Genomic DNA, 26,775 nt, shown 5'->3' with positions numbered 1-26,775 from the left:
TTCTTCCGGTATAGAGATGGGCCCTTTAGGGGATGAGAGAGGGGTAAAGTTAGCACTGAACCTATCTGCCAGGATGTTGGCAATATCAGTTGGTTCTGTATATTTAGTGCCATTGTGCAGTAACTCAGAGCAGATCTGAGTGTTGCCATTGAGATTCTTGACATAGCTATAGAATGCTTTGCGGTTGTCTTTAGAATCAATGGCAATTTTGTTTTTGTAACTAGCTTTGGAGAATTATATGAGGGATCTCAGCTTCTTACTGAGGCTGACCATGGAGTTCCTCCAATCATGGGATTTTACTCTTTTTTGCAACAGTTTCTTTCTTCTGTTGTAGAGTTTGTTTATGGCAGGGGACCACCAGATTGGCTTCCTTTTTTTGGAGGAAAGCATCTTGGTTCTGTTAGGGATTGCACGATCCATGCACTCGTGTAAGAGCTTATAAAGTGCAATTGTATAGGATTCAGCAGTTGTACTTCGCTGGGTGTCGTGAAATTTTCCACTTCTGTCTTAAGAAGCATGAAGTTGGCTTTGAAGAAATTTTTTACGGTGGTTTCCCTAATGGGAGGCGGGGGTAGGATGTGAATGTCTAGGGTGATTTGCTTGTGGTCAGATCTGACCAACAAGGAATTGACCTCTGTTGTAGAACAACGGTTGCCCATGTAGGTAATGACCAGGTCTAGGATATTGCTGCCCCTGGTGGGGGTGTGGATAAGTTGATCCAAGGCATTGGAATTTATGAATTCCAGAAAACGTTGAGCACAAGAGTTGGTAAATGAGTAGTTTTCCCAATTAATGGTGGAGTAGTTGAAATTGCCCATTATTAGGGTGTTAGGTTGTACCCTAATATTTTCCAGTGTATCAAGAAATGAGGAGTGGGAATCCTGGGGCATGGTGGGGGATCTGTAGTAAGCTACAATTTGGATTGCGGTCTTGCCCAGAGTTAGTTGCACTTGGATAATCTCGGATGCATTATGCTGAGCAACTAGCCTGGAGGTGTGGATATCCTTAGTGAATATGGACATGTCTCCGCCTTTATAACTACAAAATATTGCTTGTACCAAAACACAGTGTAGGTATATGTCTCCAAATGACTGTATGTATTAGATGTGTGATTCCTGTAAATGATAGATATTACGAACTGCGTGTACTAAGAACTGTCTGATATTTTCTAACATTTTTTTGCCTTATTTCTATGTAAATATCATTGTTCATATCTGCTTGATTATGTATGTTTCAATGGAGCTTTTCTCCCCGGGGCCTCTGCTGAAAATGAATATGTGTCCAGTCAGACTTTCCCAGTCAACAAATGTAAAATAAAATAAAAATCAATAAATTAATCTTTCTAGCCTGATAAAGATAGAGCAGCTCCATCTGTGTCAGAAGTATTGAAAGATACTGACAATGTGCAGGGCACACCAAAAGGAATAAAAAATCTACCGCACTCTTCTTCATTCATCAAATGAGTGTAATCTTCAAAGGATACTAGACCTCACTGAGGCTATTCGAGTAGAGTTATGGACCATCTGCAGGATCAAAGGTGGATGTATACCACAAATCCTGAGACTGTAAGTGTATCAAGCTCCTTTAAGGATGTGTAGGAGAACTGTAAGTGTATCGAGCTCCTTTAAGGGGGTGTAGGAGAACTGTAAGTATATCGAGCTTCTTTAAGGGTGTGTATGAGAACTGTAAGTGTATCAACCTCCTTTAAGGATGTGTAGGAGAACTGTAAGTGTATCAAGCTCCTTTAAGGGTGTGTAGGAGAACTGTAAGTGTATCGAGCTCCTTTAAGGGTGTGTAGGAGAACTGTAAGTGTATCGAGCTCCTTTAAGGGTGTGTGGGAGAACTGTAAGTGTATCGAGCTCCTTTAAGGGTGTGTAGGAGAACTGTAAGTGTATCAAGCTCCTTTAAGGGTGTGTAGGAGAACTGTAAGTGTATTGAGCTCCTTTAAGGGTGTGTAGGAGAACTGTAAGTGTATCAAGCTCCTTTAAGGGTATGTAGGAGAACTGTAAGTGTATCGAGCTCCTTTAAGGGTGTGTAGGAGAACTGTAAGTGTATCAAGCTCCTTTAAGGGTGTGTAGGAGAACTGTAAGTGTATCGAGCTCCTTTACGGGTGTGTAGGAGAACTGTAACTGTATCGAGCTCCTTTAAGGGTGTGTAGGAGAACTGTAGGTGTATTGAGCTCCTTTAAGGGTGTGTAGGAGAACTGTAGGTGTATCAAGCTCCTTTAAGGATGTGTAGGAGAACTGTAAGTGTATCAATCTCTTTTAAGGGTGTGTAGGAGAACTGTAAGTGTATCGAGCTCTTTTAAGGGTGTGTAGGAGAACTGTAAGTGTATCGAGCTCCTTTAAGGGTGCGTAGGAGAACTGTAAGTGTATCGAGCTCCTTTAAGGGTGTGTAGGAGAACTGTAAGTGTATCGAGCTCCTTTAAGGGTGTGTAGGAGAACTGTAAGTGTATCAAGCTCTTTTAAGGATGTGTAGGAGAACTGTAAGTGTATCGAGCTCCTTTAAGGTGTGTAGGAGAACTGTAAGTGTATCGAGCTCCTTTAAGGATGTAGGAGAACTGTAAGTGTATCGAGCTCCTTTAAGGATGTGTAGGAGAACTGTAAGTGTATCGAGCTCCTTTAAGGGTGTGTAGGAGAACTGTAAGTGTATCGACCTTTTTTAAGGATGTGTAGGAGAACTGTAAGTGTATCGAGCTCCTTTAAGGATGTGTAGGAGAACTGTAAGTGTATCAAGCTTCTTTAAGGGTGTGTAGGAGAACTGTAAGTGTATCGAGCTCCTTTAAGGGTGTGTAGGAGAACTGTAAGTGTATCGAGCTCCTTTAAGGGTGTGTAGGAGAACTGTAAGTGTATCAACCTCCTTTAAGGATGTGTAGGAGAACTGTAAGTGTATCGAGCTCCTTTAAGGGTGTGTAGGAGAACTGTAAGTGTATCAAGCTCCTTTAAGGGTGTGTAGGAGAACTGTAAGTGTATCAAGCTCCTTTAAGGGTGTGTAGGAGAACTGCAAGTGTATCAAGCTCCTTTAAGGGTGTGTAGGAGAACTGTAAGTGTATCGAGCTCTTTTAAGGGTGTGTAGGAGAACTGTAAGAGTATCGAGCTCCTTTAAGGATGTGTAGGAGAACTGTAAGTGTATCAACCTCCTTTAAGGGTGTGTAGGAGAACTGTAAGTGTATCGAGCTCCTTTAAGGGTTTGTAGGAGAACTGTAAGTGTATCGAGCTCCTTTAAGGGTGTGTAGGAGAACTGTAAGTGTATCGAGTTCCTTTAAGCATGTGTAGGAGAACTGTAAGTGTATCGAGCTCCTTTAAGGGTGTGTAGGAGAACTGTAAGTGTATCGAGCTCCTTTAAGGATGTGTAGGAGAACTGTAAGTGTATCGAGCTCCTTTAAGGATGTGTAGAAGAACTGTAAGTGTATCAAGCTCCTTTAAGGGTGTGTAGGGGAACTGTAAGTGTATCGAGCTCCTTTAAGGGTGTGTAGGAGAACTGTAAGTGTATCAAGCTCCTTTAAGGGTGTGTAGGAGAACTGTAAGTGTATCAACCTCCTTTAAGGATGTGTAGGAGAACTGTAAGTGTATCGAGCTCCTTTAAGGGTGTGTAGGAGAACTGTAAGTGTATCAAGCTCCTTTAAGGGTGTGTAGGAGAACTGTAAGTGTATCAAGCTCCTTTAAGGGTGTGTAGGAGAACTGTAAGTGTATCAAGCTCCTTTAAGGGTGTAGGAGAACTGTAAGTGTATCGAGCTCTTTTAAGGGTGTGTAGTAGAACTGTAAGTGTATCGAGCTCCTTTAAAGGTGTGTAGGAGAACTGTAAGTGTATCGAGCTCCTTTAAGGATGTGTGGGAGAACTGTAAGTGTATTGAGCTCTTTTAAGGGTGTGTAGGAGAACTGTAAGTGTATCGAGCTCCTTTAAGGGTGTGTAGGAGAACTGTAAGTGTATCGAGCTCCTTTAAGGGTGTGTAGGAGAACTGTAAGTGTATCGAGCTCCTTTAAGGGTGTGTAGGAGAACTGTAAGTGTATCGAGCTCCTTTAAGGGTGTGTAGGAGAACTGTAGGTGTATCGAGCTCCTTTAAGGGTGTGTAGGAGAACTGTAAGTGTATCGAGCTCCTTTAAGGGTGTGTAGAACTGTAAGTGTATCAAGCTCCTTTAAGGATGTGTAGGAGAATTGTAAGGGTATCAATCTCTTTTAAGGGTGTGTAGGAGAACTGTAAGTGTATCGAGCTCCTTTAAGGGTGTGTAGGAGAACTGTAAGTGTATCAAGCTCCTTTAAGGATGTGTAGGAGAACTGTAAGTGTATCAAGCTCCTTTAAGGGTGTGTAGGAGAACTGTAAGTGTATCGAGCTCCTTTAAGGGTGTGTAGGAGAACTGTAAGTGTATCGAGCTCCTTTAAGGGTGTGTAGGAGAACTGTAGGTGTATCGAGCTCCTTTAAGGGTGTGTAGGAGAACTGTAGGTGTATCAAGCTCCTTTAAGGATGTGTAGGATAACTGTAAGTGTATCAGTCTCTTTTAAGGGTGTGTAGGAGAACTGTAAGTGTATCGAGCTCCTTTAAGGATGTGTAGGAGAACTGTAAGTGTATCAAGCTCCTTTAAGGGTGTGTAGGATAACTGTAAGTGTATCGAGCTCCTTTAATGGTGTGTAGGAGAACTGTAAGTATCGAGCTCCTTTAAGGGTGTGTAGGAGAACTGTAAGTGTATCAAGCTCTTTTAAGGATGTGTAGGAGAACTGTAAGTGTATCGAGCTCCTTTAAAGGTGTGTAGGAGAACTGTAAGTGTATTGAGCTCCTTTAAGGGTGTGTAGGAGAACTGTAAGTGTATCAAGCTCCTTTAAGGATGTAGGAGAACTGTAAGTGTATCGAGCTCCTTTAAGGGTGTGTAGGAGAACTGTAAGTGTATCGAGCTCCTTTAAGGGTGTGTAGGAGAACTGTAAGTGTATCGAGCTCCTTTAAGGGTGTGTAGGAGAACTGTAAGTGTATCAAGCTCCTTTAAGGATGTGTAGGAGAACTGTAAGTGTATCGAGCTCCTTTAAGGGTGTGTAGGAGAACTGTAAGTGTATCGAGCTCCTTTAAGGGTGTGTAGGAGAACTGTAAGTGTATCGAGCTCCTTAAGGGTGTAGGAGAACTGTAAGTGTATCTAGCTCCTTTAAGGATGTGTAGGAGAACTGTAAGTGTATCAAGCTCCTTTAAGGGTGTGTAGGAGAACTGTAAGTGTATCGAGCTCCTTTAAGGGTATGTAGGAGAACTGTAAGTGTATTGAGCTCCTTTAAGGCTGTGTGGGAGAACTGTAAGTGTATCGAGCTCCTTTAAGGATGTGTAGGAGAACTGTAAGTGTATAAAGCTCCTTTAAGGGTGTGTAGGAGAACTGTAAGTGTATCGAGCTCCTTTACGGGTGTGTAGGAGAACTGTAAGTGTATCGAGCTCCTTTAAGGGTGTGTAGGAGAACTGTAGGTGTATTGAGCTCCTTTAAGGGTGTGTAGGAGAACTGTAGGTGTATCAAGCTCCTTTAAGGATGTGTAGGAGAACTGTGTGTATCAATCTCTTTTAAGGGTGTGTAGGAGAACTGTAAGTGTATCGAGCTCCTTTAAGGATGTGTAGGAGAACTGTAAGTGTATCGAGCTCCTTTAAGGGTGCGTAGGAGAACTGTAAGTGTATCGAGCTCCTTTAAGGGTGTGTAGGAGAACTGTAAGTGTATCGAGCTCCTTTAAGGGTGTGTAGGAGAACTGTAAGTGTATCAAGCTCTTTTAAGGATGTGTAGGAGAACTGTAAGTGTATCGAGCTCCTTTAAAGGTGTGTAGGAGAACTGTAAGTGTATCGAGCTCCTTTAAGGATGTGTAGGAGAACTGTAAGTGTATCGAGCTCCTTTAAGGATGTGTAGGAGAACTGTAAGTGTATCGAGCTCCTTTAAGGGTGTGTAGGAGAACTGTAAGTGTATCGACCTTTTTTAAGGATGTGTAGGAGAACTGTAAGTGTATCGAGCTCCTTTAAGGATGTGTAGGAGAACTGTAAGTGTATCAAGCTCCTTTAAGGGTGGTAGGAGAACTGTAAGTGTATCGAGCTCCTTTAAGGGTGTGTAGGAGAACTGTAAGTGTATCGAGCTCCTTTAAGGGTGTGTAGGAGAACTGTAAGTGTATCAACCTCCTTTAAGGATGTGTAGGAGAACTGTAAGTGTATCGAGCTCCTTTAAGGGTGTAGGAGAACTGTAAGTGTATCAAGCTCCTTTAAGGGTGTGTAGGAGAACTGTAAGTGTATCAAGCTCCTTTAAGGGTGTGTAGGAGAACTGTAAGTGTATCAAGCTCCTTTAAGGGTGTGTAGGAGAACTGTAAGTGTATCGAGCTCTTTTAAGGGTGTGTAGGAGAACTGTAAGTGTATCGAGCTCCTTTAAGGATGTGTAGGAGAACTGTAAGTGTATCAACCTCCTTTAAGTGTGTGTAGGAGAACTGTAAGTGTATCGAGCTCCTTTAAGGGTTTGTAGGAGAACTGTAAGTGTATCAAGCTCCTTTAAGGGTGTGTAGGAGAACTGTAAGTGTATCGAGTTCCTTTAAGCATGTGTAGGAGAACTGTAAGTGTATCGAGCTCCTTTAAGGGTGTGTAGGAGAACTGTAAGTGTATCGACCTCCTTTAAGGATGTGTAGGAGAACTGTAAGTGTATCGAGCTCCTTTAAGGATGTGTAGAAGAACTGTAAGTGTATCAAGCTCCTTTAAGGGTGTGTAGGAGAACTGTAAGTGTATCGAGCTCCTTTAAGGGTGTGTATGAGAACTGTAAGTGTATCAAGCTCCTTTAAGGGTGTGTAGGAGAACTGTAAGTGTATCAACCTCCTTTAAGGATGTGTAGGAGAACTGTAAGTGTATCGAGCTCCTTTAAGGGTGTGTAGGAGAACTGTAAGTGTATCAAGCTCCTTTAAGGGTGTGTAGGAGAACTGTAAGTGTATCAAGCTCCTTTAAGGGTGTGTAGGAGAACTGTAAGTGTATCGAGCTCCTTTAAGGGTGTGTAGGAGAACTGTAAGTGTATCGAGCTCCTTTAAGGGTGTGTAGGAGAACTGTAAGTGTATCGAGCTCCTTTAAGGGTGTGTAGGAGAACTGTAAGTGTATCGAGCTCCTTTAAGGGTGTGTAGGAGAACTGTAAGTGTATCGAGCTTTTTTAAGGGTGTGTAGGAGAACTGTAAGTGTATCGAGCTCCTTTAAGGGTGTGTAGGAGAACTGTAAGTTCTCCTGTCTGGTTTTTGTTTTCTAATGTTCTTCCAATTGGCTCAGTATCTGCATATACTAAGTAGTGGTTCAGGACATTGCATGTGGTAGCTATTTGCTCAGTGTGTTTTTTATAATCTTTCTAATATATATTTACCATCTCAAAAGTGCTTACTCCTCTCTGTACTCTTCTTTTCTAGACCTAACACCACTCTTAAGTATTCAACTCCGGTACCACCTTTAACATTCCTATAAGAAAAGTGCAGTCCGGGTCTGAACTCTCTGCAAACAGCTACGGTTAACTTTGAGTATGTGTCTAACTGTTTGAGCCAATCTTCATTTTCCCCTGGAGAGCACTGTACTTTGGCTGTAAGCTGCCCCCCCCACCACCACCACCACCACCACCACACACACACACACATCTTCCACTTTCTCTTATTCCCTTCTGTTAGCAAATAGTATCAATAACTGAACAATACTGTGTGTTTGTTTATTTAAACTATACCACAGTAGCCTACTGATACAAGGTTATCCTGGTTTTCCACCTGAGAAATTAAGACAAGACTTACAGTTTCAGAGCAGTCCTTGGTCAATTGTGATTGTTCTTAACACATACTTGTCTTGCTTTGGCTCATTAGCAGCAGTACAAAGAACTGCCTGCTCACACCCTTGTTCTCGCCTCCCTTCCCTGTTTATTACCTTAAGACAATCCCAGAGTTAATAAATATTACCTGTGGCAGGCACCATTTGTAAAACTACAATCCACTCTGCTACAGGCCCCATGAAGGCTCAGTGTCTCTCCAGTAAGTGTTTTACAACTGTAAATGCCTATTTATGTTGAATTGTATTAGACATTTTACAACTGTATATGTTTATGTTGAATTTCAAGCCTGTACCCCATTCTGCTTACTTACACTATCAGACTATTTACCCCACTCATAGGACCAAAACTGGGACTGGGTTAGCCCTGCTCAGCCGCCCTCACTATGCTCGGCTCACTTCGCCTCCCTGCCCCTTATCCCACCCGCCCCCACTGTGTCTACATTTATAGCCACTAGGCCACACCCTACTTCCTCTCCAACCTACACAACTTCCTCAATTCCCCCCACCACTTTACTGTTTAACCACTACAATTCCTCTGAAGCACATTGACCCCACCCATTGATGACATATAACATGTCTATAAATAATTATAAACTCCTTCCTCTTATCTTACCACTCTTAATTCTGCCATACTTTCTTACTAGCTATGAGAATCTCACATTCATAGGTTTCGCTTATCCAAAATGCCAAACCAAGACCCCCCTACCTCCACTGACTCCCGAACTTGCCGACTACTAGACTACCCCAAAAATTATAAATTCCAACCACTTGCTTCTAAAACCACTCCAATCAACACCAAAATCCAAATATGAACTAAAACTACTATTCAAAGTTATTAGACTACTAGCGTATCTAAGAAAAAACATAACCAAAGATGGGGACATCCATCCTAATCCAGGCCCAACCTTAACTCAAAATCCTACCAGCCCACCACTCTCCCACCGACTGGTCAACTCCCTCCTAATATGCCACTTAAACATTAGAAGCCTAAATAATAAGATACATAGCCTGCATGCTGTACTAGCCACATACCTCCACAACATAATGTGTCTATCTGAAACATGGCTCCGGCCATCAACCAAAGACAATGAGATCCTGCCTCCTGGTTACAATATACTTAAGGCAGATAGAGTAAAGAAAAGAGGAGGTGGAATAGCCGTCTTATATAATAGCACACTTAACATCATAACTAACCCTATACAACCACCCCAGGTCTCTAACGCTGAAATACTAGCTCTAAAAATTCTACTAAATAATCATAAGGGCATTAACCTAATTGTCACCTATATTCCCCCTGGGAACAATGTAGAAACACTAGAGGTCATTCTACATTGGATATCCAATAACTACCCTCAAGAAACCATTGTCCTGGGCGATGTTAATATTGACTGGAGCCAATGCACAGCACAGTCTAACCCCATCCCTGTTAACCTACATGGATTCTCTCAGATAATATCATCTACCACATGTACAGGTAACAATAACCAAAAAGAGAGTATACTAGACTGGATACTCACCAACAGTCATCCCCAGAACTATATGTCTGGAACTCTCCCTAATGATCTTAGTGATCACCTGCTCACATACATCATGAAAGACAAAATGAATTGTACAAGCTTACCTATTTATAGGTCTATCAGATCCAAGAAAAACTTTGACCCAAGTAAATTTCAACTTGAACTCAAATCATGTAACTGGACAAAACTAAAGTTCCTTCCCCTTGATGAGGCAGTGTCATCATTTAGCAATTCATTCCTTACTATACTTGACTCGCATGCCCCTAAACGCTCAATAAGAATTAAAACTCAACTAGCACCCTGGCTAACAACAGACACCAAAACCAAAATAACAACTAGAGACAAAGCGTGGTATAAATGGCGCACTACCAAACTACCCCTAGATCGTATCAAATTCCAACAACTTAGAAATGAGACTAAAAAAGCCATCATACTAGATAAGAAAAATTACTTCTACAATCTGCAACATAAACATCAGAATAACCCTCAAAAGTGCTGGGCAGGCATAAATAAACTTCTCCAACCAGGCAAATCCACTACTCCGACCCCAGGAACATTATCTGACAAGAGCCAAGAAGATATAGCCAATTCATTCAATACTTTCTTCACAGAAACCATCCAGTCATTAGCTAACCAACTTTCTCCTCCCCACACTTCTATAAACACTATACCCGACTCACCACTCTCTTTTAACTTCCAGCCAGTGCCCACATCCTTTATCAGATCCCTTTTGAAAAAACTGAAGCCAACCACCCTTTCAGCCGATCTTCTGCCAGCTGAATACCTGCAAATTGCTGCAGATGTCGTAGCCTACCCTATCTCAATCCTAATTAACAGAACCATAACCGAGGCCTCAATCCCCTCAATTCCCTCAATTTGGAAAATATCCTATGTTATTCCACTCCACAAAGGAGGTTCATCCACAGAACTATCCAACTATAGACCTATAGCCATACTATCACCATTTGCCAAAATTATGGAAAAGTGCATGCACAACCAACTAATGCTCTATCTAACCCAAAATAAACTACTCGCAGACTCTCAACATGGATTCAGACCCCATTATAGTACAACCACTGCCCTCCTCTCTTTTACTGAAAACATTAATCTTAACCGGAATAATAAAAAAATTTCCTCCGCTCTCTTCCTGGACCTATCGAAAGCCTTCGATATGGTAAACCATCAGTTACTTCTATATACTTTAAAAACCCTGTATCTAGATACTCCAGCCCTTGACTGGTTTCAAGCTTACCTCACTGGGAGACCAACAAGCAGTAATGTGGCAAAACAAGCTCTCCTGCCTACTACCAAATACCATAGGAGTTCCTCAAGGTTCCATATTAGGACCTCTCCTCTTTTCAGTCTTCATAAACGACATCCAAACAGTCATCCCTGAAGCCACCTGCATTCAATATGCAGATAACTCGACTATAATATGTTCCAATGCCTCTCTTGCAAATCTACTAACTACCACCCAACATAGCTTCACCAAAGTTGAAAACTGGCTTGCCAACCATCTCCTGATCTTAAATCCAAACAAAACCAAGTTACTTCTCTTCTACCCAACCAATAGATCTCCGACTGAAAACTTCAGTATAAAATCCAATAATGGGACCATCATCTCCCCAGACACCTATACAAAGCTATTAGGAGTAAACATTGACAATAAACTCAGATTTGATATACATATCAACCAAGCCATTAAGTCAGTCAACAAGAAACTTGGGACCCTATATAGAATTAAAGCCTTCCTTACCCTGAATGCCAGGGCAGCCACAGCCCGTTCACACCTTCTCTCTACCCTACTATATGCCTCTCCTGTCCTCACTCACCTTAACAAATCTGATCTGGCCAAGCTCTCATCCTGCTATAATCACATTGCCAGGTTCGTTACAGGCCTACCCTACAGAACACACCACTGTACTAACCTGAAAAAGCTTGGATGGATAGAATTCCCACACCTTCTTCACCAGTCCCAACTCATAGAGGCCTTCAAAATCCTTAAACAACCTGAAAATACCCCAGCACTAAAAACATAATGACTCCCTACTCCAATCTAAGCTGCCTCGCTCAGCAAACAGACTCCTTGTCCAAACAACTAAATCTCTCAACCTAGGTGGTGACGCTTTTTGCCAACACCACTGGTAAAATATGGAACTCTCTCCCAAATAACATCATGCTTGCAACTTCTCTAAGTCAATTCAAAAATAGTCTAAAACTCCACTTCAAGTCACACTGGCTATGTCCTTGCTCAAACCCAGACTAGCTCTGTGCCATTAACTAAAACATAAACAACTAGCTAAGATGATAAGTACTTTGTATACTGTGATAAAGAAATATGTATCCTGTCTAACTCTATGTCATTATACTGCCTACCGTCCTTGCTAATATGTTATTAATGTTACATTTGTAGTAATCTCAGAAATAGTAATGGCAGTCTTGTACTTGTATGTAAATAGCCTATGTTTTTGTTAAGTTCTTTCAGCTCATTTACTGTACCTAATTATCAATTTAACTCTGTTGGAGCTTTTCTCCCCGGGCCTCCGCTGAAAAAGGACATGTATCCAGTCGGACCATCCCGGTTAACAAATGTAAAATAAATAAATAATAAATAAATAAGTGTATCAAGCTCCTTTAAGGATGTGTAGGAGAACTGTAAGGGTATCAATCTCTTTTAAGGGTGTGTAGGAGAACTGTAAGTATATCGAGCTCCTTTAAGGGTGTGTAGGAGAAATGTAAGTGTATCGAGCTCCTTTAAGGGTGTGTAGGAGAACTGTAGGTGTATCGAGCTCCTTTAAGGGTGTGTAGGAGAACTGTAAGTGTATCGAGCTCCTTTAAGGGTGTGTAGGAGAACTGTAAGTGTATCAAGCTCCTTTAAGGATGTGTAGGAGAACTGTAAGGGTATCAATCTCTTTTAAGGGTGTGTAGGAGAACTGTAAGTGTATCGAGCTCCTTTAAGGGTGTGTAGGAGAACTGTAAGTGTATCAAGCTCCTTTAAGGATGTGTAGGAGAACTGTAAGTGTATCAAGCTCCTTTAAGGGTGTGTAGGAAAACTGTAAGTGTATCGAGCTCCTTTAAGGGTGTGTAGGAGAACTGTAAGTGTATCGAGCTCCTTTAAGGGTGTGTAGGAGAACTGTAGGTGTATCGAGCTCCTTTAAGGGTGTGTAGGAGAACTGTAGGTGTATCAAGCTCCTTTAAGGATGTGTAGGATAACTGTAAGTGTATCAGTCTCTTTTAAGGGTGTGTAGGAGAACTGTAAGTGTATCGAGCTCCTTTAAGGATGTGTAGGAGAACTGTAAGTGTATCAAGCTCCTTTAAGGGTGTGTAGGATAACTGTAAGTGTATCGAGCTCCTTTAAGGGTGTGTAGGAGAACTGTAAGTGTATCGAGCTCCTTTAAGGGTGTGTAGGAGAACTGTAAGTGTATCAAGCTCTTTTAAGGATGTGTAGGAGAACTGTAAGTGTATCGAGCTCCTTTAAAGGTGTGTAGGAGAACTGTAAGTGTATCGAGCTCCTTTAAGGGTGTGTAGGAGAACTGTAAGTGTATCAAGCTCCTTTAAGGATGTGTAGGAGAACTGTAAGTGTATCGAGCTCCTTTAAGGGTGTGTAGGAGAACTGTAAGTGTATCGAGCTCTTTTAAGGGCGTGTGGGAGAACTGTAAGTGTATCGAGCTCTTTTAAGGGTGTGTAGGAGAACTGTAAGTGTATCAAGCTCCTTTAAGGATGTGTAGGAGAATTGTAAGTGTATCGAGGCTCTTTAAGGGTGTGTAGGAGAACTGTAAGTGTATCGAGCTCCTTTAAGGGTGTGTAGGAGAACTGTAAGTGTATTGAGCTCCTTTAAGGGTGTGTAGGAGAACTGTAAGTGTATCTAGCTCCTTTAAGGATGTGTAGGAGAACTGTAAGTGTATCAAGCTCCTTTAAGGGTGTGTAGGAGAACTGTAAGTGTATCGAGCTCCTTTAAGGGTATGTAGGAGAACTGTAAGTGTATCGAGCTCCTTTAAGGCTGTGTGGGAGAACTGTAAGTGTATCGAGCTCCTTTAAGGATGTGTAGGAGAACTGTAAGTGTATAAAGCTCCTTTAAGGGTGTGTAGGAGAACTGTAAGTGTATCGAGCTCCTTTACGGGTGTGTAGGAGAACTGTAAGTGTATTGAGCTCCTTTAAGGGTGTGTAGGAGAACTGTAGGTGTATTGAGCTCCTTTAAGGGTGTGTAGGAGAACTGTAGGTGTATCAAGCTCCTTTAAGGATGTGTAGGAGAACTGTAAGTGTATCAATCTCTTTTAAGGGTGTGTAGGAGAACTGTAAGTGTATCGAGCTCCTTTAAGGATGTGTAGGAGAACTGTAAGTGTATCGAGCTCCTTTAAGGGTGCGTAGGAGAACTGTAAGTGTATCGAGCTCCTTTAAGGGTGTGTAGGAGAACTGTAAGTGTATCGAGCTCCTTTAAGGGTGTGTAGGAGAACTGTAAGTGTATCAAGCTCTTTTAAGGATGTGTAGGAGAACTGTAAGTGTATCGAGCTCCTTTAAAGGTGTGTAGGAGAACTGTAAGTGTATCGAGCTCCTTTAAGGATGTGTAGGAGAACTGTAAGTGTATCGAGCTCCTTTAAGGATGTAGGAGAACTGTAAGTGTATCGAGCTCCTTTAAGGGTGTGTAGGAGAACTGTAAGTGTATCGACCTTTTTTAAGGATGTGTAGGAGAACTGTAAGTGTATCGAGCTCCTTTAAGGATGTGTAGGAGAACTGTAAGTGTATCAAGCTCCTTTAAGGGTGTGTAGGAGAACTGTAAGTGTATCGAGCTCCTTTAAGGGTGTGTAGGAGAACTGTAAGTGTATCAAGCTCCTTTAAGGGTGTGTAGGAGAACTGTAAGTGTATCAACCTCCTTTAAGGATGTGTAGGAGAACTGTAAGTGTATCGAGCTCCTTTAAGGGTGTGTAGGAGAACTGTAAGTGTATCAAGCTCCTTTAAGGGTGTGTAGGAGAACTGTAAGTGTATCAAGCTCCTTTAAGGGTGTGTAGGAGAACTGTAAGTGTATCAAGCTCCTTTAAGGGTGTGTAGGAGAACTGTAAGTGTATCGAGCTTTTTAAGGGTGTGTAGGAGAACTGTAAGTGTATCGAGCTCCTTTAAGGATGTGTAGGAGAACTGTAAGTGTATCAACCTCCTTTAAGGGTGTGTAGGAGAACTGTAAGTGTATCGAGCTCCTTTAAGGGTTTGTAGGAGAACTGTAAGTGTATCAAGCTCCTTTAAGGGTGTGTAGGAGAACTGTAAGTGTATCGAGTTCCTTTAAGCATGTGTAGGAGAACTGTAAGTGTATCGAGCTCCTTTAAGGGTGTGTAGGAGAACTGTAAGTGTATCGACCTCCTTTAAGGATGTGTAGGAGAACTGTAAGTGTATCGAGCTCCTTTAAGGATGTGTAGAAGAACTGTAAGTGTATCAAGCTCCTTTAAGGGTGTGTAGGAGAACTGTAAGTGTATCGAGCTCCTTTAAGGGTGTGTATGAGAACTGTAAGTGTATCAAGCTCCTTTAAGGGTGTGTAGGAAAACTGTAAGTGTATCAACCTCCTTTAAGGATGTGTAGGAGAACTGTAAGTGTATCGAGCTTTTTTAAAGGTGTGTAGGAGAACTGTAAGTGTATCGAGCTCCTTTAAGGGTGTGTAGGAGAACTGTAAGTGTATCAAGCTCCTTTAAGGATGTGTAGGAGAACTGTAAGTGTATCGAGCTCCTTTAAGGGTGTGTGGAGAACTGTAAGTGTATCGAGCTCCTTTAAGGGTGTAGGAGAACTGTAAGTATCGAGCTCCTTTAAGGGTGTGTAGGAGAACTGTAAGTGTATCAAGCTCCTTTAAGGATGTGTAGGAGAACTGTAAGTGTATCGAGCTCCTTTAAGGGTGTGTAGGAGAACTGTAAGTGTATCGAGCTCCTTTAAGGGTGTGTAGGAGAACTGTAAGTGTATCGAGCTCCTTTAAGGGTGTGTAGGAGAACTGTAAGTGTATCTAGCTCCTTTAAGGATGTGTAGGAGAACTGTAAGTGTATCAAGCTCCTTTAAGGGTGTGTAGGAGAACTGTAAGTGTATCGAGCTCCTTTAAGGGTATGTAGGAGAACTGTAAGTGTATCGAGCTCCTTTAAGGCTGTGTGGGAGAACTGTAAGTGTATCGAGCTCCTTTAAGGATGTGTAGGAGAACTGTAAGTGTATAAAGCTCCTTTAAGGGTGTGTAGGAGAACTGTAAGTGTATCGAGCTCCTTTAAGGGTATGTAGGAGAAATGTAAGTGTATCGAGCTCCTTTAAGGATATGTAGGAGAACTGTAAGTGTATCGAGCACCTTTAAGGCTGTGTAGGAGAACTGCAAGTGTATCGAGCTCTTTTAAGGGTGTGTAGGAGAACTGTAAGTGTATCGAGCTCCTTTAAGGGTATGTAGGAGAACTGTAAGTGTATCGAGCTCCTTTAAGGATGTGTAGGAGAACTGTAAGTGTATCGAGCTTCTTTAAGGGTGTGTAGGAGAACGGTAAGTGTATCGAGCTCCTTTAAGGATGTGTAGGAGAACTGTAAGTGTATCGAGCTCCTTTAAGGGTGTGTAGGAGAACTGTAAGTGTATCGAGCTCCTTTAAGGGTGTGTAGGAGAACTGTAGGTGTATCGAGCTCCTTTAAGGGTGTGTAGGAGAACTGTAGGTGTATCAAGCTCCTTTAAGGATGTGTAGGATAACTGTAAGTGTATCAGTCTCTATTAAGGGTGTGTACGAGAACTGTAAGTGTATCGAGCTCCTTTAAGGATGTGTAGGAGAACTGTAAGTGTATCAAGCTCCTTTAAGGGTGTGTAGGATAACTGTAAGTGTATCGAGCTCCTTTAAGGGTGTGTAGGAGAACTGTAAGTGTATCGAGCTCCTTTAAGGGTGTGTAGGAGAACTGTAAGTGTATCAAGCTCTTTTAAGGATGTGTAGGAGAACTGTAAGTGTATCGAGCTCCTTTAAAGGTGTGTAGGAGAACTGTAAGTGTATCGAGCTCCTTTAAGGGTGTGTAGGAGAACTGTAATTGTATCAAGCTCCTTCAAGGATGTGTAGGAGAACTGTAAGTGTATCGAGCTCCTTTAAGGGTGTGTAGGAGAACTGTAAGTGTATCGAGCTCCTTTAAGGGTGTGTAGGAGAACTGTAAGTGTATCAAGCTCCTTTAAGGATGTGTAGGAGAACTGTAAGTGTATCGAGCTCCTTTAAGGGTGTGTAGGAGAACTGTAAGTGTATCGAGCTCCTTTAAGGGTGTGTAGGAGAACTGTAAGTGTATCGAGCTCCTTTAAGGGTGTGTAGGAGAACTGTAAGTGTATCTAGCTCCTTTAAGGATGTGTAGGAGAACTGTAAGTGTATCAAGCTCCTTTAAGGGTGTGTAGGAGAACTGTAAGTGTATCGAGCTCCTTTAAGGGTATGTAGGAGAACTGTAAGTGTATCGAGCTCCTTTAAGGCTGTGTGGGAGAACTGTAAGTGTATCGAGCTCCTTTAAGGATGTGTAGGAGAACTGTAAGTGTATAAAGCTCCTTTAAGGGTGTGTAGGAGAACTGTAAGTGTATCGAGCTCCTTTAAGGGTATGTAGGAGAAATGTAAGTGTATCGAGCTCCTTTAAGGATATGTAGGAGAACTGTAAGTGTATCGAGCACCTTTAAGGCTGTGTAGGAGAACTGCAAGTGTATCGAGCTCCTTTAAGGGTGTGTAGGAGAACTGTAAGTGTATCGAGCTCTTTTAAGGGTATGTAGGAGAACTGTAAGTGTATCAAGCTCCTTTAAGGATGTGTAGGAGAACTGTAAGTGTATCGAGCTCCTTTAAGGGTGTGTAGGAGAACGGTAAGTGTATCGAGCTCCTTTAAGGATGTGTAGGAGAACTGTAAGTGTATCGAGCTCCTTTAAGGGTGTGTAGGAGAACTGTAAGTGTATCGAGCTCCTTTAAGGGTATGTAGGAGAACTGTAAGTGTATCGAGCTCCTTTAAGGGTATGTAGGAGAACTGTAAGTGTATCGAGCTCCTTTAAGGGTGTGTAGGAGAACTGTAAGTGTATTGAGCTCCTTTAAGGGTGTGTAGGAGAAATGTAAGTGTATCGAGCTCCTTTAAGGGTATGTAGGAGAACTGTAAGTGTATCGAGCTCCTTTAAGGGTGTGTAGGAGAACTGTAAGTGTATCGAGCTCCTTTAAGGGTGTGTAGGAGAACTGTAAGTGTATCGAGCTCCTTTAAGGGTATGTAGGAGAACTGTAAGTGTATCGAGCTCTTTTAAGGATGTGTAGGAGAACTGTAAGTGTATCGAGCTCCTTTAAAGGTGTGTAGGAGAACTGTAAGTGTATCGAGCTCCTTTAAGGGTGTGTAGGAGAACTGTAAGTGTATCGAGCTCCTTTAAGGGTGTGTAGGAGAACTGTAAGTGTATCAAGCTCCTTTAAGGATGTGTAGGAGAATTGTAAGTGTATCGAGCTCTTTTAAGGGTGTGTAGGAGAACTGTAAGTGTATCGAGCTCCTTTAAGGGTGTGTAGGAGAACTGTAAGTGTATCGAGCTCGTTTAAGGGTGTGTAGGAGAACTGTAAGTGTATCGAGCTCCTTTAAGGGTGTGTAGGAGAACTGTAAGTGTATCGAGCTCCTTTAAGGCTGTGTGGGAGAACTGTAAGTGTATCGAGCTCCTTTAAGGATGTGTAGGAGAACTGTAAGTGTATAAAGCTCCTTTAAGGGTGTGTAGGAGAACTGTAAGTGTATCGAGCTCCTTTAAGGGTATGTAGGAGAAATGTAAGTGTATCGAGCTCCTTTAAGGATATGTAGGAGAACTGTAAGTGTATCGAGCACCTTTAAGGCTGTGTAGGAGAACTGCAAGTGTATCAAGCTCCTTTAAGGGTGTGTAGGAGAACTGTAAGTGTATCGAGCTCCTTTAAGGGTATGTAGGAGAACTGTAAGTGTATCGAGCTCCTTTAAGGATGTGTAGGAGAACTGTAAGTGTATCGAGCTTCTTTAAGGGTGTGTAGGAGAACGGTAAGTGTATCGAGCTCCTTTAAGGTTGTGTAGGAGAACTGTAAGTGTATCGAGCTCCTTTAAGGGTGTGTAGGAGAACTGTAAGTGTATCGAGCTCCTTTAAGGGTGTGTAGGAGAACTGTAAGTGTATCAAGCTCCTTTAAGGGTGTGTAGGAGAACTGTAGGTGTATCGAGCTCCTTTAAGGGTGTGTAGGAGAACTGTAGGTGTATCAAGCTCCTTTAAGGATGTGTAGGATAACTGTAAGTGTATCAGTCTCTATTAAGGGTGTGTAGGATAACTGTAAGTGTATCGAGCTCCTTTAAGGATGTGTAGGAGAACTGTAAGTGTATCAAGCTCCTTTAAGGGTGTGTAGGATAGCTGTAAGTGTATCGAGCTCCTTTAAGGGTGTGTAGGAGAACTGTAAGTGTATCGAGCTCCTTTAAGGGTGTGTAGGAGAACTGTAAGTGTATCAAGCTCTTTTAAGGATGTGTAGGAGAACTGTAAGTGTATCGAGCTCCTTTAAAGGTGTGTAGGAGAACTGTAAGTGTATCGAGCTCCTTTAAGGGTGTGTAGAAGAACTGTAAGTGTATCAAGCTCCTTTAAGGATGTGTAGGAGAACTGTAAGTGTATCGAGCTCCTTTAAGGGTGTGTGAACTGTAAGTGTATCGAGCTCCTTTAAGGGTGTGTAGGAGAACTGTAAGTGTATCGAGCTCCTTTAAGGGTGTGTAGGAGAACTGTAAGTGTATCAAGCTCCTTTAAGGATGTGTAGGAGAACTGTAAGTGTATCGAGCTCCTTTAAGGGTGTGTAGGAGAACTGTAAGTGTATCGAGCTCCTTTAAGGGTGTGTAGGAGAACTGTAAGTGTATCGAGCTCCTTTAAGGGTGTGTAGGAGAACTGTAAGTGTATCTAGCTCCTTTAAGGATGTGTAGGAGAACTGTAAGTGTATCAAGCTCCTTTAAGGGTGTGTAGGAGAACTGTAAGTGTATCGAGCTCCTTTAAGGGTATGTAGGAGAACTGTAAGTGTATCGAGCTCCTTTAAGGCTGTGTGGGAGAACTGTAAGTGTATCGAGCTCCTTTAAGGGTGTGTAGGAGAACTGTAAGTGTATCTAGCTCCTTTAAGGATGTGTAGGAGAACTGTAAGTGTATCAAGCTCCTTTAAGGGTGTGTAGGAGAACTGTAAGTGTATCGAGCTCCTTTAAGGGTATGTAGGAGAACTGTAAGTGTATCGAGCTCCTTTAAGGCTGTGTGGGAGAACTGTAAGTGTATCGAGCTCCTTTAAGGATATGTAGGAGAACTGTAAGTGTATCGAGCACCTTTAAGGCTGTGTAGGAGAACTGCAAGTGTATCGAGCTCCTTTAAGGGTGTGTAGGAGAACTGTAAGTGTATCGAGCTCCTTTAAGGGTATGTAGGAGAACTGTAAGTGTATCGAGCTCCTTTAAGGATGTGTAGGAGAACTGTAAGTGTATCGAGCTCCTTTAAGGGTGTGTAGGAGAACGGTAAGTGTATCGAGCTCCTTTAAGGATGTGTAGGAGAACTGTAAGTGTATCGAGCTCCTTTAAGGGTGTGTAGGAGAACTGTAAGTGTATCGAGCTCCTTTAAGGGTATGTAGGAGAACTGTAAGTGTATCGAGCTCCTTTAAGGGTATGTAGGAGAACTGTAAGTGTATCGAGCTCCTTTAAGGGTGTGTAGGAGAACTGTAAGTGTATTGAGCTCCTTTAAGGGTGTGTAGGAGAAATGTAAGTGTATCGAGCTCCTTTAAGGGTATGTAGGAGAACTGTAAGTGTATCAAGCTCCTTTAAGGGTGTGTAGGAGAACTGTAAGTGTATCGAGCTCCTTTAAGGGTGTGTAGGAGAACTGTAAGTGTATTGAGCTCCTTTAAGGGTATGTAGGAGAACTGTAAGTGTATCGAGCTCTTTTAAGGATGTGTAGGAGAACTGTAAGTGTATCGAGCTCCTTTAATGGTGTATGAGAACTGTAAGTGTATCGAGCTCCTTTAAGGGTGTGTAGGAGAACTGTAAGTGTATCGAGCTCCTTTAAGGGTGTGTAGGAGAACTGTAAGTGTATCAAGCTCCTTTAATGATGTGTAGGAGAATTGTAAGTGTATCGAGCTCCTTTAAGGGTGTGTAGGAGAACTGTAAGTGTATCGAGCTCGTTTAAGGGTGTGTAGGAGAACTGTAAGTGTATCGAGCTCCTTTAAGGGTGTGTAGGAGAACTGTAAGTGTATCGAGCTCCTTTAAGGGTGTGTAGGAGAACTGTAGAGCAGAGCAGTAGGACTGAAGGTACCAATTAACCCAAATGTCTTGATATTGTTTGATCTGACCACAGTCCCAGCTCTCCTGCCCCTTACAATGAGTAGTTTATATATGTCTTTCATCATAAGACTGTGTATTGGATTGTATTAGAAGGACCCTTTCAATATCTCATGTACAGAGCTGTAACAGTCTGTAATAAAATATGGTAGCCTTTTGTGGAGTGAGCTCCGACCCACCTACTTCATGGAGATGTGGCACTATTCACCTAAATAGCTTAACTAGGCAGTCTGCTGTTGGGAAAAGGATTAAACAAACCTTCTACTGCTTAGATAGCAGCATATAAATGGATGTAAGGACACACTTTGCAGGTTGAGCTCAAACTCTTGTGTTTCTGCTTTGTCTTTGGTGTTTGATAACAATAGTATGCATTAGTGTTTGGTATAGGTGTGCTTGTTCAGTTTACATACGTAGCTTCACACCCCTTAAATTATATATACCAACTTCAAAGTTGCACCACAGTGGGGAGAATAGTGGCAAAAGCCCTGGGAAGCACTCATTCTGCTCACATAGTATAAGGCATTGCTGTGAACTTATAGCAATATTTAATTTTCAATCTAAAGCTTCTCAACTACCAACAATTCAATGACGTTGTAGTTAAGCCATGTAAGTTCTACCTAGGGTAACCCTCTTTTTTTCCCCCTTCCATTTTACACCATATTATCTTGTATGCATTGCTCAGTATTGTGGTTCAATTTGATGAGTCTGCAGTTAAATAATAACAGATCTTTAATTCATGAAAAATTTGATGAAAAGGGTACATTTTCCTTGCTATTATATACTTATTTGTAGGCGACAGTTGTCTTAGGTTAATCTTTCACAGACAGTTCAACACCTCTTTCTATCCTATTCTCAGGGAGGTAATTAATTTGCAAACAGTGGTTTTGAACATGCACTGGACTTCTGGGTAGTTAGCTGTCATTCTTTTTACCAGACTTAAAGAGGAAAACATTATCTCAGTAAACATGTTTTTTACAGAAGCTTATACAAAGCTTCTTTAAAACTATTTCAAAGTGGCACTGATTGGGAGTGGGCACTGTACACTGATTAGCAACAAGGTGTAAAGTTTCTAAGGAAGCACCACAGAATTACTGCTCAGTATGTACTTTAAAAAGTGGGTTTCAGAAATGGACATGGGAAATGCAGTACAAAGGGCCAACCATTTGCTGGGTACTTTTTCAGGAAACTGAAAAATGAGGAAATGTTTGTGGGACATTGGGCATCATGCTTCAAAGATGGCTTACCTTTGTGAGGCTTATAACTTGTGTACTGCTGGTGTACATAAATGTTTGTATTGGGCATCATGCTGCAAAGATGGCTTATGCTCTGTTACTCTGTGAGGATAATAACGTGTACTGGTGGTGTACATACATTTTTGTTGTCTTTTGTTTGCATTAATGATGTAGTGAAAGATACTTGTGTTGCACTGTGTAAACTTGGCGTCATAGGCATTATGTCAAGAAAAAAAACTGTGAGCATGTTGTTATATTAAAATGTGAAACTATATTAAAATGTAAATTTAACTCTGTATCTCCTTAAGCCAGTAGGTGGGTTCCATACACTATTCCAAGACAGAAGTCTTCATCAAAGGATCTTTTAAATTCTGAATGTATAAAAAGCTTCCCAGATAAAAAGACTGTTACAAGATGTAAAGCTGTTCATACCAGAAACCAGTACCAGAAATGCATGGAGAGTGATGGACATTTCAAACAGGAGAGTGAGATAAAATATCTGCAAACTCATGAAGTAAATAAATTCTGCAGATACAGTAGGTGCAAAAAGAGCTTCACACTTCCCTTTTCCTTGGTAACACATCGCAGTACTAAAACTGGAGAGGGGATCAGAGATGGGCCATATTCCAAGCAAAGCCGTTATACTTCCAGAACGTTGGCAAGAATTAAAAAAAGGGATAAACATATGCATAGTCCATCAACACACAAGAAAGCTCTTACTGGAGGGGCACTCTGTAAATCTGGCACATGTATCAAGAGCTTCAAAAAGAACTATAAGCCCTTGCAAAATGTACCTAGAGAGCGGGCATGCAAGTGTGCAACATACAACAAGAGTTTCAAGCACAAAGCTTGCTTTGTCCTCTGCAAAAAAATGCACACTGGGCAGAAATCATATAAATGTGGCACCTGTGGCAAGAGATTTTCAAAGAAGAGTATACTCAAGGACCATGAAAAAATCCACACTGGTCTGAAACAGTATAAATGTTTTACATGTGGCAAGTGTTTTGCATGGAAAAGTAACTTCACAGTGCATGAGAGAAGCCACAGTGGGCAAAAACCATATAAATGTGCAACTTGTGGTAAGAGTTTTGCATCAAAGAGCAATCTTTCAGCCCATGAAAAAATCCATACTGGAAGCAAACCTTTTAAATGTGCCACATGTGGCAAGACTTTTACAATGAAGTGCCATCTTACAGTTCACGAGAGAAGCCACAGTGAAGAGAAGCCATATAAATGTGAAACCTGTGATAAACATTTTACAACTAAAGGAAACCTTTTAGACCATGAAAAAATCCACACTGGAAATAAACCCTATAAATGTACTATATGTGATAAGAGTTTTGCATGGAAGCGATACCTTAGAGTTCATGAGAGAATCCACTCTGGTTTGAATAAACTTTATAAGTGCAACATTTGTGATAAGAGTTTTGTACGTAAGGGATATGTTAGAGTTCATGAGAGAATCCATACTGGAGAAAAATTGTATAAATGTGGAATGTGTGATGAAAGTTTTACATGGAAGAAAACCTTTATGATCCACAAGGAAAACCACAAAGAGATGCAGAAAATAAAGACGTGACATAAGTGGAATCATTAGGTCTTAACTGATACGGAAGTAGAATCAGTAAAGCCAGACACTGCAAGGGACTAAAACAGGAAAGTAGAACTAATTATTGAAACAGCCATGGGTAATAACTTCAGTGTCTTGCATAGTGAGAGAAATAAAGCTTTAAATATCAAGACATGCAAACAGAAACTAGAGCAATGTGGAATGAGACTACCCCAGTAGTTCCAGAAGTACTTGCCACATCTGGACTGTTAAGGATTTTTCAGGAATATATGTGCTGTCAATACAGGTGATCCAGTAGGAAACTGGCAAAAAGACGCATATGAGAAAATGTTGAAGAGAGAAAACAAAATCTGAATGAAATTAAAATCCAGAATGGAGAGGCATTGAATTGGAATGGAAAAAGAAACTGGACTATGATGTATACAGAAAGAAAGCCTTCTTTATCAATATAAAAACTGCAACTTTGGCGGATTGGAAGTTGGGTACTGGCAAAAAAAAACCTGGTATGGGAAATGTTAAAGACAACAGAAAAATACAGTTTATTGAAAAGCAATTAGTTCAGTGGTCCAGAAAGGCAAAACATAGAGCAATAAATGGAAAGAAGAAACAAATAGAGAAAACTGTAAAACAGCTACCAAAACTGCTTCATTGTGCATTCAATGTGTCACTAGCAGAATATTATAGAAAATGAATATCCATAGAAATATAACTGTAAAAAAGATAGAGTATTAAATATGATCATGTTTTTGCACCATGTCTGACATCATGCTGAAAAAGAGTGTACAGAAAATGTGAAGAAAAAATACAGGATAGGCTACTTAATGATAACCCAAATACATTTTATAGAACACATGGGGAAAAAAGAAAAAAAGCAGTTGTAACACCATCCAAAACTAAAGCAAGTTATTCTGGACCAACATCTGTGAAGTCCAGATGTGGCAACATAACATTGTTGCTTAATGGGTGATGATGGTAAAATAAATGCTACAAAATATAACAAGGGTGTGAAATGGAATGCTATAACTGCCTCTGAATATGAGTCAAAAATTTAAGATGGCTCCCAAATGAAAAGTCTTAGGTCAAGATGCTACATCCAACATTTGGCTAAAGGTACTAAAATCTTTGCACCATGATTAACCCTGAACAAAAATTGCCATATGTGCATCCTGAACCCATAGCAAATTTGTTATCGAAGGGGAAACTATGCTTCTCTAAAAATGAAATTACAAACCATCATAAAAATTATTCAGTAATAACTTCTCTTTCAAGAACACAGCTGATGTATACAAGAAGTGACAGAGTATATACAGGAAGTAACACTTCCTTTATAATCCTTTAGTTATAAACTCTTTCATAACAATAGAACAGAAAGATAAAATCACATAGAGCAAGTTGCCATTCTTACTAAAAGCCATAGTAGGGAGATGCAAAAAGAGCTCTCTGTGCTACGAATGGATTACAAAAAGCATCTGGCACTGTTCCACATATGTGTATGTTATGTTATACACTGATACATTGCATTGCAGTTAGTACTTAAAAACAGCATACCACTTTACAGTGACATCTTACTACCTTTTTTGTGTATGTTCTAAGACTGTGTAGCTCATCTGACAAAAAAAGTACACCTCCATCTGGTTAAAACCTTTTCAGGTGGTACAGGAATTGTACCTTTTCTTGAGGAATTTGTGAAGGCAATATTTATGGCAAGAGAATATCTGTGAGAGGAATGTGATATAAAGGAACTGAAACATCTGGAAATATGAAGGACCAGCAGTGTCATGAATAAAACTCAGTGAAAGGAATGTTTTAAAATACTTTGGATGTCTGGGCCCCCATTGAACTGGATAGATGTATAGACATGCACCCGTGGAACGATATTCATATTTTTGATGTTTGCATATCCAAATATAGTGAACATGCTAAATAAACTATGAAGAAAATGACATCCTTTATCAGATGCAGAAACATTGTAGAAGTAAATAGATATGCAAGTTCACTTTCAAAAGTGGAAAACAATAAATAATAGGCACCAATAGAAAATCCTTAAAAGAAAAAAGAGGAATATTTAGATCTTGATCAAATAAAAATGGAAAGCCGGCAGTTGGAATCAGAAATTTAAACAACTGCTGGAACAATCACTTGATCAAAATTTGATTCATAAATGATCACCTGAACATAGGCAGCTCAGGATAGTGAACTATGTACATGGTGATTCACAAAATCTGTTGAAAAGTGAGAGATACTGATAGAATAATGCAAACAGTTGGTACATTGCATACTGTAAGTATTGCAATTTACAAGTAGCTGAGAAGCACTGGAAACATAAGAAAGAATTATTGAAAATTTAGAAATAATCACATGGTATTACCCCGTGCAAAGTATTAAAGAAGTAGAAGTAAGGAAGCCAGATACTGTATTTGAAAGAAAGAGGACAAAGGTCGCCTTAATTATAGTGACTACAGGCCTGAGTTGTACTAAGAGATGTAAAGTTGTAGAATATGAAAAAACGGAAGTCTAAATTAGAGCACTGTAAAAAAAAGTCAACCTGATGGTTCTTGTCGCAGTGGAAGAAACTGGAAATAAAAGAAAAAAAGATAAGTATGTGTGAATGCACTATCATTACAGCTAACTCAGTATGAACTATGAAAGGACACAGTACTGGATACATTCGGAGCACTGAAAGCAGTACTTTTGGAAAACATCACAGTCTGAAGCAATACTAATTTCATGAAATATAACTGCACCTTGACTTACACCCCTAAGGATTTGGAGAAATTAAAGCAATGTGAAGAAATAAAAATCAAGCACTAAATTAATACAGCCATTGCACTAAAATCTCTAAATATTTAGAGAAATAAACATTTTGAGAAATAAATAGTTCTTATAAATATATGACATTTGGCAAGATTTTTTGTACTGGCTGACTTTTCAGTCATTGAGAAAATCCACACTGTACTAATAAAATAACTTATAATCACATGTCCACGTGATACCTTTGCAGGTAATTCCATATGAATTTCAGAAGACAGTTCAAATTCACTTTGGGTGCTTAGGAAGCGTGTAATCATGACAAATATCAGAGAGTGATGCAGCACTGATTTTGTGAACTTTAATAATGCACTGAATTAGAAATAGGGTCTCTTCCTGTTTTCAGAATGCAAAACACTAAGCATTTAAAGGAATTAAACCACAAAAAAAAAAAAAAAAAAAAGATTGGAAGGACAGCTGAAAAAATACCAACAGCATTTAAAGAGAAAACACACAGTTTAGGGATGACCCAAAGAAGGCTTGTAGGAACTAGGAAGGAAACTGGCAGTATAATAATTCCGTCACCAGTAACAGAAGAAATTAAATTCCAGAGAAACATTTATGGTGACTGTATACTCCTGAGAAGATCAAAGAGATAAAAATAAGAAATAGTCCCAA

General features: G+C 40.6%; 1 protein-coding gene across 3 annotated transcripts in view; it reads left to right on the top strand.

Moving 5' to 3' along the window:
- The window catches only part of LOC122789907 (zinc finger protein 501-like), a 149,995-nt gene that overhangs the window by 84,779 nt on the left and 38,441 nt on the right, over positions 1–26,775 (top strand). For 2 of the 3 annotated variants that reach the window (XM_044057360.1, XM_044057361.1), the window contains exon 4: positions 22,088–26,328. The exons of the other annotated variant lie outside the window; for it this stretch is intronic. In XM_044057360.1, the coding sequence (XP_043913295.1) occupies positions 22,088–23,358 (1,271 nt within the window). In that variant the 3' untranslated portion in view covers positions 23,359–26,328. Of the gene's footprint in view, positions 1–22,087; positions 26,329–26,775 lie in introns of those variants that run through there. 3 annotated transcript variants of the gene reach the window in all.

Source organism: Protopterus annectens, chromosome 15.part0 (assembly GCF_019279795.1).
Source record: "Protopterus annectens isolate FY-2018-M chromosome 15.part0, PAN1.0, whole genome shotgun sequence".
Taxonomy (NCBI): Eukaryota; Metazoa; Chordata; order Ceratodontiformes; family Protopteridae; genus Protopterus; species Protopterus annectens.
This window is presented reverse-complemented; position numbering and strand designations above follow the sequence as displayed.